General features: G+C 57.2%; 2 protein-coding genes across 2 annotated transcripts in view; one reads left to right on the plus strand and one right to left on the minus strand.

The window, feature by feature from the left end:
• The first annotated feature begins 254 nt into the window (after positions 1-254).
• Positions 255-7,777, plus strand: WDR76 (WD repeat domain 76). Its single transcript, XM_050978612.1, has 13 exons — positions 255-327; positions 520-1,200; positions 1,625-1,717; positions 2,110-2,165; positions 2,607-2,727; positions 3,426-3,527; positions 3,614-3,657; positions 3,753-3,906; positions 4,570-4,722; positions 5,301-5,515; positions 5,911-6,066; positions 6,868-6,921; positions 7,390-7,777. Exons 1-13 carry the CDS (start codon positions 259-261, stop codon positions 7,640-7,642), a joined length of 2,151 nt encoding a protein of 716 aa, XP_050834569.1. The 5' UTR covers positions 255-258; the 3' UTR covers positions 7,643-7,777.
• A 2,531-nt stretch (positions 7,778-10,308) lies between these two features.
• The window catches only part of FRMD5 (FERM domain containing 5), a 54,292-nt gene continuing 46,668 nt past the window's right edge, over positions 10,309-17,932 (minus strand). Inside the window, exons 8-14 of the mRNA XM_050978671.1 lie at positions 17,642-17,730; positions 16,893-16,956; positions 16,228-16,319; positions 14,929-15,003; positions 14,083-14,151; positions 13,546-13,652; positions 10,309-10,887 (exon numbers count right to left, since the gene is read on the minus strand). Of these exons, the coding sequence (XP_050834628.1) occupies positions 10,313-10,887; positions 13,546-13,652; positions 14,083-14,151; positions 14,929-15,003; positions 16,228-16,319; positions 16,893-16,956; positions 17,642-17,730 (1,071 nt within the window). The 3' untranslated portion in view covers positions 10,309-10,312. The remainder of the gene's footprint in view (positions 10,888-13,545; positions 13,653-14,082; positions 14,152-14,928; positions 15,004-16,227; positions 16,320-16,892; positions 16,957-17,641; positions 17,731-17,932) is intronic.

Below are 17,932 nucleotides of genomic sequence, written 5' to 3' on the forward strand. Positions count from 1 at the left end.
TTTCCCCATCCCAGGCTGCTCCAGCCCCAGTGTCCGGCCTGGCCTTGGGCACTGCCAGGGCTCCAGGGGCAGCCCCAGCTGCTCTGGGCACGCTATGCCAGGGCCTCACCCCCTCCAGGGAGGAATATCGCACTCCCCAGAGCTCCGTGCCCGCCGGCAACGGGAGCTCGGGCGGTGCCGGCGCTGAGGGCGCTGAGGGCGGGCTCGGCCGGGCCGGCCCCGCGCGGGCGGGAAGCGCCGCTCCGCCCCGCGCGCGCCATGGCGCTGTCCCAGCCCGGGCCGCGGCAGCCCGAGGAGCCGGCGGCGCACCGCCGGCAGCAGCTGCAGGTCCGGGCCCTGGGGAGGAGAGGCGCTGAGATGGGAGGGGACCCGGGGTCTGGCAGAAGAGGGGACACGAGAGGAGCTGGGCTGTGAGGGGAGAAACCGGGGGAGGTGAGGAGCGGGGCGGGCCGGGTTCAGGGCCCGCCGGTGGTGGGGATCCGGCCGCGGGTCTCCGCCGACTCCCGTTCGTCCCCGCAGGAGTCCTCCTCACCGGGCCCCGCCGAGCCCCCTTCGCTCCATCTGGAGTCCTCCTCACCGGGCCCCGCCGAGCCCCCTTCGCCCCATCTGGAGTCCTCCTCACCGGGCCCCGCCGAGCCCCCTTCGCTCCATCTGGAGTCCTCCTCACCGGGCCCCGCCGAGCCCCCTTCGCCCCCACAGGAGTCCTCCTCGCCGGGACCTGCCGAGCCCCCTTCGCCCCTTCTGGAGTCCTCCTCACCGGGCCCCGCCGAGCCCCCTTCGCCCCTTCTGGAGTCCTCCTCACCGGGCCCCGCCGAGCCCGCTTCGCCCCCACAGGAGTCCTCCTCACCGGGCCCCGCCGAGCCCTGTTCATCCCCACAGGAGTCGCCTCCGGCGGGCCCTTCCGAGCCCCGTTCATCCCCGCAGGGGTCGCCCCCGGCGGGCCCCGCCGAGCGGCGGCCGAGCGCGGCGCCGGACCCGGGCCGGCAGCTGCGGGTGGTGCTGACGCCGCTGCCCTCGGCGGCCTGGCCGCAGCCCCAGAAGCGGCTGCTGAGCGCCCGCTCTCCGGCCCGCAAGAGGCTGTGCCTGGAGCCCGAGAGCGGCCCCGCAGCCGCCCCCGGCTCCCCGCCCGGGCCCAGCTCGGCTGCCCGCGGCCAGGACGGGCTGCGGGATGTGGACAGCGACGGGGAAGACGAGGCTCCGGTGAGTACCCGGCCTCCGGTTATTATCTTTATAGAAGTAAAGCTTTTAAGTGGTTTTCCTTTGTAAGTAGGTTTTATTCCCCCTTTTTTAACCTCTGGCTGGCAGTGTCCCACTTCATTTTAGCCTTTCACTGAAGTTTTAAATTCTTTATTGAGTCTCTTCATTATTGCTTTCATTATTAAAAATTTTGATACTGTTCTCTTCATCGAGTTAATGCCAGAGTAAGTTTTGTAAAGCAAACTGGACCCTTATGGACAGATTTTGTTGTTGATACACGACCACCCCAATTTGTATGGTCTTACATTTGTAATTATATTTGTTAAAAATAATTTAATCAGTTTAGAGACTCACTTCCCTGAGCCCGAGACCACTCTTGCAGCCATGTAACTGTATGATGGAGAGTGACTGTCTTTTCATTCTGCAGGATGGATACTCCCACCTATCAGCCTATGAAAGGAAGAGACTAAAGAACATCACAGAAAATGCTAAATTCTTTGCTGCTCTAAAGCTGCACGAGGTTTGTATTGGGTCTAAATAGCATCGAAACGCTCTTTTCAAGTGTCATAATTGCACTGTCATCTCTCCTGGTGTGAAACCCTTTCCTCACTGGGGCAGCTGTATATGAGGAAAGCCATGAAAATCACAGAATCCTCGAATGTTTGGAAAGGACCTTAAAGCCCCTCTCATTCCACCTCCTGCCGTGGGCAGGGACACCTTCCATAGAGTAGGGTGCTCCAAGCCCCATCCAGACTGGCCTGGAACACTTACAGGGATGGGGCAACCACAGTTTCTTTCTTACTATTATAAATAATTGCAGTAAGTTCATCGCTGCCTTGAGATAATTGTATTTTATACAGGTTAATTCTTTATGCTCATTATCTATAATTAGACTCTTTTTTTCTCTTTAAGTCAGCTGCAAGACTTAACCAACTTACCACTAAAAGGCAATCTCAGGTCACTAAAAGGTACAGTAACAGTAGATGAGATTTATATCCTTTATTCTTTATTGTGGGAGGAAAACAAATGGGAAAAGGTGAGGGGAAAAAAAAGAGAGGGCGTGACCAAGGTGCAAGGGAGAGGGTAACCAGTAAATGTGGAGGAGAAGACATTGGCTGTGCCAAAACAGTGCCAGGTCGAGCAGAAAATGAGCTGAAGCCCAAATAAACAGGGGTGTGATGGGAAGAGGTGGGAATGGCTGGGCGGGTAATGGATGAGGAGAGCTGGGCAGGGATGCATCCCAGGGAAACAGAGGGGTGGCACCTGCGTGTGCATTGCAGAGAGCTCGTGGTTTTGTTCCTCACTGCCAGGGTGGAAGAGCAGGGCCAGGAGGGGCTGGTGCCAGCCAGCTGTGCCCTGGGGTCTGTCCCTAGCTGTGCTCTGTAGCTGAGATGCTCTCGTTGTTGCAGGGCCAAGCCCAAGAAGGTGGAGGATGAGCCAGCGCGGCGGCGATCCATGCGCCTGCTCCGGGAGCCGCCGCTGGACATCCCCTTGCTGGACACGTTTGTCCGGCCAGAGGCAGAGGAATATGTGAGATGGGGCAGGGCTGCAGGAGGGGTGGGTGCACAGCAGCTTTCTGAAGCCACTGCTGGTGACACTGATGGGTGGCACTGGGCATTGCACTGGGAGCTGTGACACAGGGACAGGAAGGAAGGGTCAGTTCTGTCACCCCGAGCAGGTGCCACAGTCTTGCCATGAGCCAGGCGGTGCTCTGTGGCCCAGGCTGATGGCATGGTGCATTGGGCATCCACAGAAGGGTCCTGAGGTAGAACATTCCACATCAACAGCCCATGGAGCTGAGCAGCCTTAAATCCAAAGGTTTATTACTCTGGATTTTATTTTGCTGTAACTTCTGAACTGGTTTTATTTTCCTGGGTAGTATTTACCATCTTTTTGAAGCAGTGATGGAGCAACAAGTAAAAGGCATGTTGTTCTGAGAAATGGGAATTTAAATCTTCCATGGAGCTGTAGAATAGATTTGAATCTGTAGTAAATGTCTTGCTGGAGTATCAGGAGAGGAATAAACCAAGGGAGTCAGTTTGTCTGTGCTGCCAGTGAAATTCTCTTTATTTTTTTAATAAGGTTATGATATCACCTTCTGGTTTTACTGTTTATTTCCTGTCCCACTGTAGGCGTGTTCTCGGAATGTCTGGTGTGGGGAAAGTACCAATTCACCTTGTTTGTGGTTTAGTTGGTTTGGCTTACAAAAATTGCCAATGTCTTCCCAGCCTCGGGTTCCAGTCGGACCTTTCCCCATGGTTCCAGAGGGTCAGGCAGAGAGCAGTAAATGGACAGAGGCCTTACTGAGCACGTGGATGAGAATAAGTGAGGTATTATTGGTTTTATTTCTTATTTTTGGATCAAGTAATTTCACTTGGGCTCTGATTTTGCTTAGAGATCTCCTTTCTGTCTGTAGGTGAAAGCAGATGATACTGAGAGGGGCACACCTGACATGAAGAGGTAATGTGAAAACAGCAGCCAAAACTGGGGGTTGTCTGGCCCCCCTTCCTTCCCTAATGAATGTTTTGGTGATGGTTGTCATTTGGGTTTTCCAGGTACCAGGAGAGCCTGAGCAGCATGGTGCTGAGAGAGGAGAATGTCAGGAAGGTGGTGAAATCCCGGGTGTGTTCCATGGCCATCCACCCTTCCGAAAGCACCATCCTTGTGGCAGCTGGAGACAGTTCAGGGCATGTTGGCCTCTGGAATGTGGTGAGTGGTTGATGTGCTCCTCACCTGAACAGGTGTGTGGTTCAGGACAGCTGCAGGTGGGGCACAGCCTGGGGTAGCATTTTGTCAGGCTCATGAGAGTGTGTTAGGTTTTTTCCGTTCTTAGGGATAATCCTTGGTGATTGTCAAGAGTGATTGTCAGAGTTGCCAGAACAGCTTTCCCTTTTGCTCTCCCTTGTATTTTTCTGAAGTTTGAAAGAAGAATCATCTTTGTGGGATGAACCAGAACTTGGTCCAAAATGACCTGTTCAGTTGCAAAATTTAGAAGAGAAGACACAGGAGATCCTGTGTTTGTGCAGTTTGGGTCACTAATTCAGGCTGAGCTCTCAGTAACCCAGTGTGTCCATATTTTGATGTGGTAGCAGAAACCTGGCTGTGTGGGTGTGCCAGGTGCTGCTGTCCAGGTCCAGGGCTGGTGGCTGCAGTGGCACTAATTGCAGTAGGAAGTTGCAGCTTTCCATAATTAGGGACCAGAAGCAGTCTCACTGTCCATATCAACTGTGCTGTTATCTCCTTTCACCCAGAACCCTCTGCCTCCTCCAAAAAACATTCAAAAGCCAGAGATTTGGCTCTAAGAGTTGTAGTTATTAACAGAAATAACTGCAGTGACCAGCACCCGTGTCTGTGGGATCTGTTGTTTTGCAGAGCTGCGGGACGGAGGAAGGAGCCCACATCTTCATCCCCCACAGCTTCCATGTCAACTGCATGCACTTCTCTCCCTGCAACCCTGCTCACCTGCTGTCCCTCAGCAATGACACTCTGCGCTGTGGCGATGTCACCAGGGCTGTCTTTGATGAGGTGAGACACTGCTGGGAAGGTTTAGTTTGCTTGTGCCAACTCATTCTTTGGTTCTTTTATTAACAGGAAAGTTCAGGTTCTATTTCCACAAGGACATATGAATCAACATTTAATTAACATCACATAGATAGGGAGATGTTTCCTACTCACCAAAACCCAGCCTGGATTCTCCCAATTTCCAAGTTTACATTTCTGCACATGATTAAAAGTTTCTGGAGCACTGGAGAAGGGAAAGATATCCTTAATCCTCACTCAGTGTGTGCTCAAGGCCAGCAGCTCTTTGATTGCTGGAACACAGAGATGACAGTGCCTTGTAGGAGCTCTGACTGGGAATTTGGATGTGCTGTTGCTGGTCTGGTTTGGATGGTTAATTATCTCCTAATTATTTCCCCTGTGGAAAGCATCCTTGTTTCACAGAAGGGTTACCTGCACAGCTGGACGAAGCTGTCACATGGGCTGTGGTTTTTAGTGAATTAAAGAGGGGAAGGATGGAACCCATAGCCCAGGGAGTGTTTGGGTGTTAGAACATCTGCCTGTTTCCTTTGGTTTTGGTGACATTTAACCTTCCCTGGGCTCAGATCTGCAGGAGTGAGGAAGACTTCTCCTGCTTTGACTTCCTGGAAGAGAATGCCTGCACTGCCATAGTGAGTCAGTGGTCTGGGCCCGTGGCTGTTGTGGACAGACGGACGCCAGGGGTGTCCTCGGAGCTCTCTGTGGACATTGGCTTCAGGAGGACACGGACAGTCCACGTGCACCCTGTGAACAAACAGTATTTCCTGGCTGCTGGCTCTGTGTACGTAGCCCAGAGTGAACAGGCTGGTTTTTCAGTGGTCTCTGTGCTGGGGGGAGCTGGGGCTGAGGAGTTTCTCAGCCTCGATTTACAGTCAGAGCTGTCTTGGTGCTTTTAGAAAACAAGTTCTCAGTCCTTAGCAGGATTTAAGGTGGCATTTGGTTTGATTTCCCAGATCAAATGGGGACAGATGGGCCCTGGTGGGCTTTGGCACAGAGGGACTGTATGGAGGGCTGGTTGGGGTGGTTTTGGTGCTCCCAAAATCCCTCAGAGCCACCATTTGAGTGGATATTGAAGCTCTGAACCTCCTCCCACACAGCCTGCTGTGTGCTGTGTGCTCTGGAGCTTTTTTGGTGAGTGAAGGATAATTACTGAAGTGTCTGTGGTTCCTGTTGCAGGGATGTTTGTGTTTTTGATGTTCGGTACCTTCGGAACGCCAAGGAGAACAAGCCCCTGAGCTCTCTGACAGGACACACCAAAAGTGTGGCCTCGGCCTATTTCTCACCTGTCACTGGCAGCAGGGTGGTGACAGTGTGTGCTGATGACAAGCTGAGGTAAGGCTGTGGAAGGAAGAATCCTCATGGAAAATTTTACTGTCATTAGTATTGTTACTGTTATTATTATTATTCTCCACATGATCCATCATTGAGCACCTTCTGTCTTTATCACTTCTAAAAAAATGATAAAGATTTACTTGCATTAATATTTTTTATGTAGTTTTAAATTATTTTTTGCTTTGGTTCGTTTTTTTTTTTAATTCTCATTTTCCCTCGGGATATTTAAAAGTAAAAACATACAGGTACTGGTAATCTTTAAAAAACAAACAAAATGAAAACCCACAAAAACAGCCAGCCAAAACCTGTGAACATAAACACAAAATGCTCAGAAACTAAATTTGTTTGTAGCTGGTACTTGAAATAATGATGATATCAGCTCTTCTGTAAATAGCCTACCATTTCATCATTTAAGCTGCTGTGAGCTGCTTGTTAGAGGTCCTTTTTCTCCTGGTTACTTTGTGACTGTAATTTAGATGATTACCTGATTTAGTGTGGGCTGGACAGTTTTTACCCCGAGGGTGGGACCCCCAGGTTCATGGGGTGGAGGAGCAGAGGTGGGATGCTGGGCTGGCCTGGTTGGGCTGCAGAGCTGCCAGCCAGGGTGGGTGGGCTGCAGTGCCAGCTGAAAGCAAATCCAGTTCCTGAGCACATGCAGTGGTTCCAGCTGGGGTGCTGGTGCCTGTGGCCAGGCTGGGTGTCTGTGCACACTCCTGGGCCCCAGGAGCTGGAGCTCTGTCTGAGGGAAGGGCTGCCTTTTTAGCACAGGTTCTTGGTGGTAATGTGCTCTTCTGTGCCCAGGGTCTACGACACCACGTCCTTGTCATCCACTGTCACATTGCTCAGCTCCATCAGGTAAGGACAGCACACCTGGGCCAGGGCAGTGCCGTGGCTGCTCCTGTGGGTCGGGAGGGACAGGACACAGGGAATGGCTCCACTGCCAGAGGGCAGGCATGGATGGGAGATTGGGAAGGAATTATCTCTGAGGTGGGTGAGGCTCTGGCACAGGGTGCCCAGTACAGTTGTGGCTGCTCTGGATCCCTGGCAGTGTCCCAGGCCAGGCTGAACAGGGCTTGGAGCAGGCTGGCACTGTGGGAGGTGTCCCTGCCATGGCAGGGGTGGGGTCATCTCTAAGGTCTCTCCCAGCCCAAACCATTCTGGTATTCTTGTCCCTTCCTGCCCATCCCAGGACAGGGGTCCACTGCAGGGATCTGAGCACTGCAGCATGAGTGCTGAAGGTTAGAAGGCAAGGGAGCAGATGGGCCACAAATGATGATTTAAAATGCTGGATTCACAAGGAGGAATGTTCCTCTTGCCCTGCAGACACAACAACAACACAGGCCGCTGGCTGACCCGCTTCAGGGCCATCTGGGACCCCAAGCAGGAGCACTGCTTCCTGGTGGGCAGCATGGCACAGCCCAGGCAGATCGAGGTCTTCCAGGACACCGGGAAGCTGCTGCACTCCTTCTACAACGTGGACTGCCTCGGCTCCGTGTGCTCCATCAACGTCGTGCACCCCAGCCAGAACATCCTGGTGGGAGGCAACTCCAGTGGCCGCCTCCATGTGTTCAAATAGAAGTGCCTTAGATCTTTATTTTTCACCTTCCTGCACTGACTTTGTTTATTCTGTATTAACCAGTTCCGAAGCTGACTGTTGTTTCTCAGGAAAGAAATGTACTTTCAAAGTCTTAAAATAAATAGTTTAAACTGCCTTTGGCACCCATGTCTTCCATGGAAATAAAAGTGACCCTTCAGCCCCCAGCTCCCTCAGCCACTCCTGAGGCTCCAGCCCCTTCCCTGGGCATTCTGCAGCCCCTCAGTGCCTTCCTTGTGGTGAGGGGCCCGAAACTCCCAGGTGCATTTGTAAAATTGTGCTCCTGGAGTGCAGAGACGTGCGAGGGACTCACCTGCAGCTCTGGAACTCTCACTCCAGGGAGAAGCTGCTAAAAGACCAAATTCCTCACACTTTGAGCTGTTTCCACAAGAAAAATTAGAATCGCTGAACAAAGCTCATCTCGACTCTTCTTTTCATGATATTTAAATATTTATTTAAATTTAAAAATACTTTTCATGGCACCAATGATTTTATGCTAACTAAAGTATTGGATATGTAGAAAAAGGTACATTTTGAAGGAAAAAAGAATGTAACTTACAGTATTTGGCACATGAAAGGTTAATCTCTAGGTTTTCTTTATGAAAACTAAGAAATTCACATTTTCAGGTATTTTACTGTCTACTGCTGAAAGATGCAGTATGCTAGGACGAGATTCACGGGTTTCTGATCTCAGAACCTATGGAAACAACATTTTGATAGAAAGACGGGGAAAACTAACAGGGCCTGAAACACAACAGGATCTGGGACCGACGGGAGAAACGTACAACGGAAAATCACCAATTCTCGTGGTTCTGCAGTAAAACGCTGGGGACAACGGCGGAGGTGACCTGGGGCTGGCACAGAGCGTCACCCGAGGAAAGCCAAGGTGGAAGGGCCCAGCTGGGGCTCGGAGGACGTGTCTGAGAAGGATGGGGCGCGGGATGGAGCTGTGCTGTCACACGTCACACAGAACATTGCAGTGAGGAGAGGAGGAGGAGGAGAGGAGGAAGGACGACACTGCAGCGTTAACCCGGGGTAAAAAATGTCAGCGTCGGGACGAGCACAACTGCATAGAAACATCAGCGCTATGGGCTGAGGTAGGAACACTACACTAAGAGTTAATTCTGCTATGTTGCATAAAACAGGATTATCATGTAAAAAAATCGCTCCTCCGCCTCCTGGAGCCTTCCCCAGTGCTCCTGAGCCCTCCCCAGGGCTCCTGCCGTGCTCCGGAGCCAGGGCTGGACCCACCCCTCCTCGGGCCGCGTGCTGTGGGCGGGCTGTGACCCGGGCAGGGGGACTGTGTCCCCCACGGGACCTCTCCCCTTATTGCAGTGACAAGGAGAGGCCCAACGTCACCGTCCCGCCTGGCGGTGGGTGCTGGATGCTCAAAGACAACACGGACATCAGGCTTTGTAAAACTGCAGTTATGGCCCCAGCTTACAGGAAAATCTCTCCCTGAGATGAAATTAAATTTGCTCAGCTGTTTCTACCCTTCTTTTTTTTTAATTTTTTTTTTTTTTTTTTTCTTTTGCTGATGTGTCCAACTTGTCACCCCAACCTAACCAGAACTGGCTGTTATTGCTCCCTGTGGATGGGCTGCTGCTCCTGGTGACCAACAGTCCAGGGGTCCTCACGATGAGTTGGGTTTATTGACTTGCACTCAACGTCAGTCAGGGCTAGAGGTGTCCGTTGGCTTCTTCAGTGTCACCTGCGCTTCTGAACTTGTGTCCTCTTGGAAGAGTCCCAAAAGCAAAGCTCCTTCTCTGTCCCAAACCCAGCAGGGCTCGGCTGGCCTTGGGCTCCCAGCGTTTACTCCTAAACCATTGCTCACTGGGAACGGCTCGGTACCGGCACCCACGGTCACCCCGTCCGTAAAGTAAAAAAAGACTGGATTAGATCTGATAACAAAATAGCATTTCCTTGTTAAAATAGACCTTGAGATGTCTCTCTTTTTTTTGTTGTTTTTTTTTTTTTTCTTCTTTTTGCTTGGTTTTTTTACAAAACAGGTACAACTGGCGGAGGGTAAAGGTCATCCCAATAAATCTGACACAGTCACTACAGCTCCATGCCAGGTTTGCGTCCCCTGGCTTCCATGCTCCCCTGCCCTCGGGAGCACCGGTGCTTCAAGGCTTAAAAAGTGGCGGAGGGCCGAGTGCGCAGCAGGGTGCGGGCTCCGGATGGCTGCGCTGCGGGAGGAGGGCACCGGGGCGTCCCCGAGAGCGTGGCGGCTCTGTCACCTCCTGGGAGGCTCCGGTGAGCAGGGAGGGCTCTGCCAAGCGGTTCGTGGAGGGCGGGGGCGGCGGGCACAGTGCGGATTTAATACCGTAACAGTACACGAGTGTTAAATGAAACCTCAGTAGCACCATTGCTAAAGCTCCTGCGGAACGGCCCCGCCAGCCCCGGCTGGGCTGGCAGAGCAAAGAATTCCCCTCTGCTCGGTGCTTCCCAAGTCGTGAGCGTGGGATCGGGACGGGAGGTGTTGTGCGGGCTCCGGGGGTGGGAGCACGGGGAGGAGGGGGCTCCGGGGGCTGCGCCCACCCTCCTCTTCCTCCCGGAAAGCCGCCTCCTCGGCCGGCCGGGCTCTGGGTCGGGAGGGGAGGGTTAGTGAGTGACGGCGGCAGGTCCAGGCCCCCGTGGTGGCTCCTGCCTTCAGGTGTCAATGAGCAGGTTTACCACGGCGCGGAGCTTGCAGGCAAACCATCGCCTGAGGGGACAAAAGTATTGGTAATGGAACTGCTCGAACTCTGGGGTCTGGCGGATATCACGGAAAAAGGCAGTGTCAAGGTCGGACTCGGTAAGGACGATCAGGAGGAGGAGCAAAACAAAGAGGAGTCCAACTGTCACAAGGAGCAAACGGAGGACACTTAAAAGAAACTTATTCACCTGTTGGGCCTGTGCCGGCCCCAGGCCGCCGGCGCCCGGGCACAGCGCCCGCAGCTCGCCCTCCGCCTCTGCCGCCGGCGTGCCCGCCTCCGACTCCTTCTCCTCCTCGATGCTGCACGGGGCCCCGTTGGCCTGGCGGGACAGCAGCATCAGCTCCAGGCTGTGCTCGGCCACGGGCGTGGGCAGCACGCTGTCAGCAGGGCTGTAGCTCTCGTCAGCGATCACCGCCACCCGCTCGCTGCTCTCGGCGCGGCCGCTCCGGCCGGGGCCCGCGAAGGCGTCGCCGTGGGAAGCCGAGCGCACCGGGGTCGAGTGGGCGCTGTCACGGAGGGATTCCAGGCCTGGGGAGACAGGGGAGGGGTGAGGGGCACTCAGCGGGGTGCAGAGGGCTCCTCTCCACAGCCGGGAGCCACCCGACTGCCCCACACTGGTGTCCCCCGCAGGACAGAGCGTGGCAGCTGCCCTGGGTTGCTGCTTCTTGTTGCTGTTGTTGTTGGTCCTCCAGGACCTGCAGCCCCTTCAACGCGACCTGTGACTGCAGCAGTGACACCTCAACACCTGCCTGGCTTGTCACTGGCACAGCGGCTGCCAGCCGGGACCGCGGCAGGGTCCGGGCTGTTCCGCGGGTGATTGCACGCACCCGCGGGCTGTAGCTGCCCTGAGGTGACAGTGACAGTCCCCCTGGCAGCTGCCCACAGTGCTTGGGGCCCCTCTGCCGCTGGCAGCGCCAGCCGTGGCACCGTGGCACCACAGGCATCTGCCCGGGACAGGTGACACAGATGGGAACGGGCTGGGGGCTCGGCAGCACGGGGGGCAGGGATGGGTGGCAGTGATGAGAGCCCCGGGTGGGAGGTGCATGAACAGAGGGTCGTGCTGGGCTGGTGGGGGTGCGTGTCCCCCAGCACACAGCGGAGGTGCCCCCATCACGTGCAGGAGCCCCTGCAGCACAGCCTGCTCTGAGTTCACCACAAACCAAATGTTTTACATCGCTCACCCCCAGCAGGAGCAGTGGCAGGAGCTCTGTGCCAGCCCCTGTGCCAGCTCCCGGCCCTGTACCAGACTGAGCTTTGGTCCTTTGTGCCAAGGAACTCCTGCCCCTACCATCATCTCCTCCAAATCCCCAAATTCCAAGAAATCACGCATATAAGGGACTTGTTTCAGGTAGTTCTAGCAGGCGGGGGGGAATAAGAACTCTGCCATTGCAGTGGCCCCAGCTCCAGGGAGGGTGTCTGAAGGTCATGGTGGGGACCAGCTGGTCCCCAGGCCACCCTGCAGGCGGCTGGAGAGGGACAGGGCTGGACTTGTCACCGGGGGAAGAGCACAGTGCACTAAAGCACCTCGACATGCTGTCACCATGGCCTGGCTGCCGGAGGGTGAAGGGGAACACCCGGAGCTCATCCGGCCGCATTCCCGGGGATTTGCAGCCTCTCCCTTGTGAGCGCTGCCCGGATGAGTGCCACAGCAACGCTGTGCTCCCGGGCAGTCAGGAGGGAACACGCTCTCACCCTGCCAGCTCTGCGCTCTCCCCTCTCATGGGAACGCTCCCCACGGCACCCACTGTGTCCCTGACATGGGGGACAGCCCCTGAGAGGGTGTCACTGCCCATCACCACAGTGACAGCAGTGCTGGCCCCCAGACCCAAACCCTCCTGCCATCTGCTTCCACAGGACTGGCAGCAAGAGCTGGAAAATCCTGGAAATCTGAGTCCAGCCCAACCACCAGAGCTGCTCGGTGGTAACAACAACCTGGAGTCCAGGAGACCCCAGCCCACTCCCTGCCACGCATACCCTGCACCCCACATTCCTTCCTGCACCCCACATTCCTTCCTGCACCCCACATTCCCTCCTGCACCCCACCTGCTCACCAGCTGACTACGGGACCACAGTCCCTGGGAACCCCGGGGGCGCTCCAGGAGACCCAGACCCCGCGGCGCAGCGTTACCTGGCTCAGGTGGGTCCCCAGGGCCGGGGGCAGCGGGGAGCAGGGGCAGGATGCCCAGGGCACGGGAGAGCAGCCGCGGCCCCAGCGCCAGCACCCGCACCCGCACGGCCCGGCAGCAGTGGTTGATGAGCCACAGGTGCACGCTGACCCTGGTTTTGATCTTTACCAGGCACTTCACCATGGTGGCACGGGGACACGAGCAGTGCAGGGACGGCTCCGAGGGCAGCACTACTGCCGGCCCCGGGCTCAGCACTATTTTGGGCACCCGCATTCCCACGGGACCGAGCTGAAGTGAGAGTGAGGAAAAGCAAAGGGGTGGAACCAGCTCGGGGTGATTTATGGTGGGAGGTGATTTAATGCACTGGCTGCTTCCCAACGGCATCTGGGGGACAGACTGTCACATGTAACTGGGCGGCAGAGGTGACCCTGTCTGCTTCCGTCCCCAAAACTGGCACTGCCACCGACCCAGGGATCCCTTGGTGGAATTAAATCCCGCCCATGGGGCAGAGAGTCCCTGTCCCTGCCTGCATCCCGGGACCAGGACCAGGATCAGGGCTGGGCTGTGCTGGGTCAGGGCTGGCCCCATCCAGGGGCAGGGAACAGCCATGTCACCGTGAGTTGGACGCTGTCACCAGCAGGTAACACAGCCTCCACCAGCAGCACAGCCACAGCCCCCAGCGTGTCCCCAGCCCTGCGGGGCACCTCCACAGCTGATCCCAGTGTTTTGCCTTTTGCCAGACCTTCTTCCCAGTGCATCCTCCTCTGACACAGCCCCAGCATGGGGAGGAGCAGCCTCCCCCCTCCAGCCTGGTGAGACACCAGCTTTGCTGAGGACAAGGCACCGGGGCTGCGGCCTCAGCTGGACACAGTGCACGTGTGTGTGTGCACGTGTGTGTGTCTGCGTGCACACTGTGTGTACAGGCACCTGTGGGCCTGTGTCTGTCTGTGTAACAGTGTCTGTGTGCCCCCCTGTGTCCGTGTGTCCCTGTCCCTGCAGGTGCCCAGGTGTGTGTGTTCCCGTGCCCCAGCATGCCGGGCAGGGCTGCCCCATGTCCTACCTTCCATGATGGAGATGTGGACGGCTCTCCGCCGGGTGCGGGGCACGCTGCTCAGCCGGGGGCCGTGCGTGATGGAGGGGCAGCTTCTGCTGGGCACCAGCCCGGCCCTGGGGACAGGAGCGGGGACAGGATCAGGGCCAGGACAGAGCCAGTGCCCTGGGCCTGCTCCCACCCTGGGCACACGGCAGTGCCCTGGGCCTGCTCCCACCCTGGGCACACGGCAGTGCCCTGGGCCTGCTCCCACCCTGGGCACACGGCAGTGCCCTGGGCATGCTCCCACCCTGGGCACATGGCAGTCCCTGGGCTCACAGCAACCCTCTGACCACGCTCCCACCCAGGGCACATGGCAGTGCCCTGGGCATGCTCCCACCCTGGGCACACGGCAATTCCCTGGGCATGCTCCCACCCTGGGCACACGGCAATTCCCTGGGCATGCTCCCACCCTGGGCACATGGCAGTGCCCTGGGCTCACAGCAGCCCTCTGGCCCCGCTCCCACCCTGGTCTCCCACCCCTGGGAGCTGCTGCCAGGCTCTCACCGGTGGATCTCGGGGGGCTCCCTCTTGATCTTGGCACTGGACTCCATCACCTCCTTGGCGACACGGCCGCTGCAGGTGGGTCAAGAGCAGCAGAGGTGAGGACAAAAGCGCAGCCCTGGCAGCCACGTGGGCACCCCGTGCACAGCCTGGGCCCCTCCCCACACAGCTCCAGGGGAAAGCAGAAATGTTTTCTCCAGGGGAATGGGGGCAATGGAGAAGGCTGGGCTGACACCTCTGCCACCATATTTTTCTGATTCTTCTGGCACGGGATGCTGGACACCAGGGGTCACCTCCCCTCAGCTGAGATGGACACAAAGTGGGCATCCAGGTCCTCCCATGCCAATGAGGAGGGTGCCAGCACTGCTCGGTGAGGGGACACAGACACCAGGTCCCTGGTCCAGGCTCTCACTCCAGCAGCTCAGCACAGGAATTTAGGGATAGTGGTGATTTGTTTCACTCCTCGTTGTTCTCAACCCCCAGATCTCCCATCCTCCCTCCTGTCCCTCCAAACACTCTCCTGTGAGCTGGGGACAGAGGCGGCCTCTGTGGCACAGAGACAGTGGCAGAGGTGGCCTGGTGGGGTCAGCACTGCAATGGGGGTCTCTGTAAGACCCTGAGGTGTCCCTGGGGCACTGCAGCCCCCAGCTGCTCCCCAAGGAGCACACAGCAGCACACCCAGCAGCTGCTCCTGCCAGGATTTACCTGCGCCAGGGTTTACCTGCGCCAGGGTTTATCTGAGCCAGGGTTTACCTGTGCCAGGGTTTACCTGTGCCAGGGTTTACCTGTGCCAGGGTTTATCTGAGCCAGGGTTTACCTGCGCCAGGGTTTACCTGTGCCAGGGTTTACCTGTAGCGGAAGCGGCTTCCCTTGAAGAACAGGTTGCTGCTGGACACTGTCCGCACCTGGCTCGACTTCTCCAACCTGCAACAGCCCAGGAGTGCTGTCAGAGTCCTGCCGAGCTCTGGGAGCATCACAGCCAGGCCAGGTGACAGCAGCAGAGCCCTGGGGGTGTCACCCCGCTGCTGGCAGGGGTGGGTGGCACTGGCTGGTAGGACACGGCACCTGCAGCCACACAGTCCATCCCTGGTGGCAGCCAGGACGGACCCACTGCCAAGGGCTCTGCAGGCCACAGCTCCTGCCAGGCCCCAGGGCCAGCAGTGACACCCACGAGCAGGGACTGGCACTCTCCAGGGTCTGAAAGCCCCCCCTGTCCTGGGAACTGCAGGGTGACAGACTCAGCCCCTCCTGGGCAGGGTGGGTGAAGGTGCCCAGAGGGACCATCCCATCTCCTCCCCATCCCACAGGAGCTGATCCCTCACCCTGGGAGTGCCAGCAGCACCTCGGGCCAGCCCATGGTCCACCCGCAGTGTGCAGGGCCCAGCAGTGATCCACTGCCACGATTAATCACAGAGAGATTTGTAAAGCAATATTGCAATTTCATTTCACGTTGGTGTAATGAGGAGTGAAACCTGCTGATTGCAGCTGCTGATTGCAGAATTCCCGGTGGGAATGCACCGCATGCTCTGTCTCGCAGCTTGCTGATTAAAATAAAACTCATTACCAGGCACAAAGTGGCCCGGGTTAAGAATGGCATGAACAGGATGGTGCTGCTTGGCATTCCGGGCTTCATCCCAAAGAATTAGGTGTAATTATCCCAAAGCATCAGTTATAATTTCCTGATGGGGCTTTGCTGGGGGGGGGGGGATGAGCACAGAGGGGCTGGGAAAAGAGGGACCCTGCAGGGCAGAGACCTGGCTCTGCCAGGGCCACTGGGACATGCCACACGGCCAGTGACTGACCACTGGGACATGGTGCCACACGGCCAGTGACTGACCACTAGGACCAGGTGTCACACGGCCAGTGACTGACCACTGGGACAGGGTGCCACACGGCCAGTGACTGACCACTGGGACATGGTGTCACACGGCCAGTGACTGACCACTGGGACAGGCCACATGGCCAGTGACTGACCACTGGACAGGGTGCCACACGGCCAGTGACTGACCACTGGGACATGGTGTCACATGGCCAGTGACTGACCACTGGGACAGGCCACACGGCCAGTGACTGACCACTGGGACAGGGTGCCACACGGCCAGTGACTGAGCCCAGTGCCTGGATGGAGCCCCACAAAGCAGCACGTACTTGTAGAAAGCCTGGTTCTCGATCCCACACTTCCAGAGGTGTTTGCAGGCTTCTGGTGTTGGGGCAAAGTAGGTGAGAACGATTTTCTTCTCCTAAAAGAAAAAGACAGGGAGTCAGGGGGAGAACAGGGAGAGGTGCTCATCCCACAGACAAAGAGTGGAGTGTACAGAGCTGAGAGTGGCCCTGGCACGGGCAGGTCCTGCTCTGGAGCTGTTTGGGATGCAGGGATCAGCCTGGTGCAGCACCTGGCGTGAGGAATGTGCCCACACCCCCCAGCCTTTGGGAGCAGCCAGAAACACAGGGGTTTTCAAAAATTCCTGCTGATGGCTCCCCTGGGAGCCAACCCCAGCCAGGGGAGCTGTGGCTGACTTTGAGGGACGATGGCAGTGAAGAAGCACCTTGGGAATAATCCCAAGGAGGGCATGGCCAGGGGCTCTGGCAGTCCTGGCAGAGGCCCGTGTGGCCTGGGGCTCTGGGGGCTGTGGGGTCCAATGCCACGTCTGGGCACCAGCAGGAGCAGGGAGGTGACCCCAGCGGTGGCACAGAGCTGCAGCTGCTGTCCCCATGTCCCTGCCCTGCAGGGTGATGCTGCTGCCAGGACCCCAGAGCCCGCTGGAGGGAGGAGCAGCCGTGCCCAGGATGTCCCTGGGAGGGGGAGCACTCACCTCCTTCTGACTTACGTACAGGTAGAAAGTCTTCCCCTCGAATTTCATCTTGGTCACCTCGTTCCTGGAGGGACAAGGACAGGCAGGTGGGAGCTGTGCCCACCCAGCCCAGGGCCCACCCAGCACTCCCAGAGCCCGATTCCCACCCCAGGAATGCTGCAGGGTGCTGGGAGCAGCCCTGGCTCACACAGCCGTGGCTGGAGTGGGGACAGCCCGGGCTGGAGCTGAGGGTCAGCGGAGGCTCATCCCATGGGCACTGGCAGTGCCAGCTGCCAGGGACACCCTGGCAGGACTGGGCATCCTGCAGTGACCCAGGGACAGCCGAGAGGGCTCTCGGGGGCGGGGGGGTTTGGGATGTGGCTGACGTGGGGACAATGGAGATTAATGGGGACAAATGTAGGGAACAGTGACCTGGGGCAGCAGAGCTCTGGGTGCATCGAGCACTGCCCTGTGCCCACACAGCCAGGCACCCCTCGGCCACCCCTTGGCCAACCCAGGGAGTGAGGGGAGCCCTGGGGGGACATCACCACTGGGAGTGAGCCCCTCGCGCTGGGAGTGAATTCCTCGCGCTGGGAACAAGCTCACCACCTGATGAAGTGAACCCCTCACACTGGGAGTGAAATTCACACTGGGAGTGAGCCCCTCGCGCTGGGAATGAGCCCCTCACACTGGAGTGAGCCCCTCGCACTGGCAGTGAGCTCAGCACCTGATGAAGTAAGGGAGCTCAGCACCTGGCGAAGGGAACTCACCACTTGATGAAGTGAACTCTCTTGTTGCCCTGCAGAACCACGAAGCCGAAGGGGGTGAAGGCCAGGAACGCCGCGTTGCCGGACACGTCCTGCAAGGCAACAGCGAGGGCTCTGCAGCTGCTGGCCACCAGCACAGCTGGCACAACACTGTGCCCTCAGCCCCCAGACGGGCACAGCTCTGCCCAGTGCCAGCGCTGCCAGCAGGGTGCCACACTCATCTGTCATTGTCTGCGTTAAATGTCACAGCCGCATTTAGAGAATTCCTGCTATTGATGTAACCCCATGTTATAA

This window comes from Serinus canaria, chromosome 10, assembly GCF_022539315.1.
Source record: "Serinus canaria isolate serCan28SL12 chromosome 10, serCan2020, whole genome shotgun sequence".
Classification (NCBI taxonomy): Eukaryota; Metazoa; Chordata; class Aves; order Passeriformes; family Fringillidae; genus Serinus; species Serinus canaria.

Bases quoted from the DNA above. Each gene is read 5' to 3' on its own strand.
- WDR76 (XM_050978612.1), top strand. From the start codon at position 259: ATGGCGCTGTCCCAGCCCGGGCCGCGGCAGCCCGAGGAGCCGGCGGCG. The intron at 1,718-2,109 runs GTTTGTATTGGG...TTTCTCTTTAAG, and splicing joins CTGCTCTAAAGCTGCACGAG to TCAGCTGCAAGACTTAACCA. The intron at 2,166-2,606 runs GTACAGTAACAG...TCGTTGTTGCAG, and splicing joins CAATCTCAGGTCACTAAAAG to GGCCAAGCCCAAGAAGGTGG.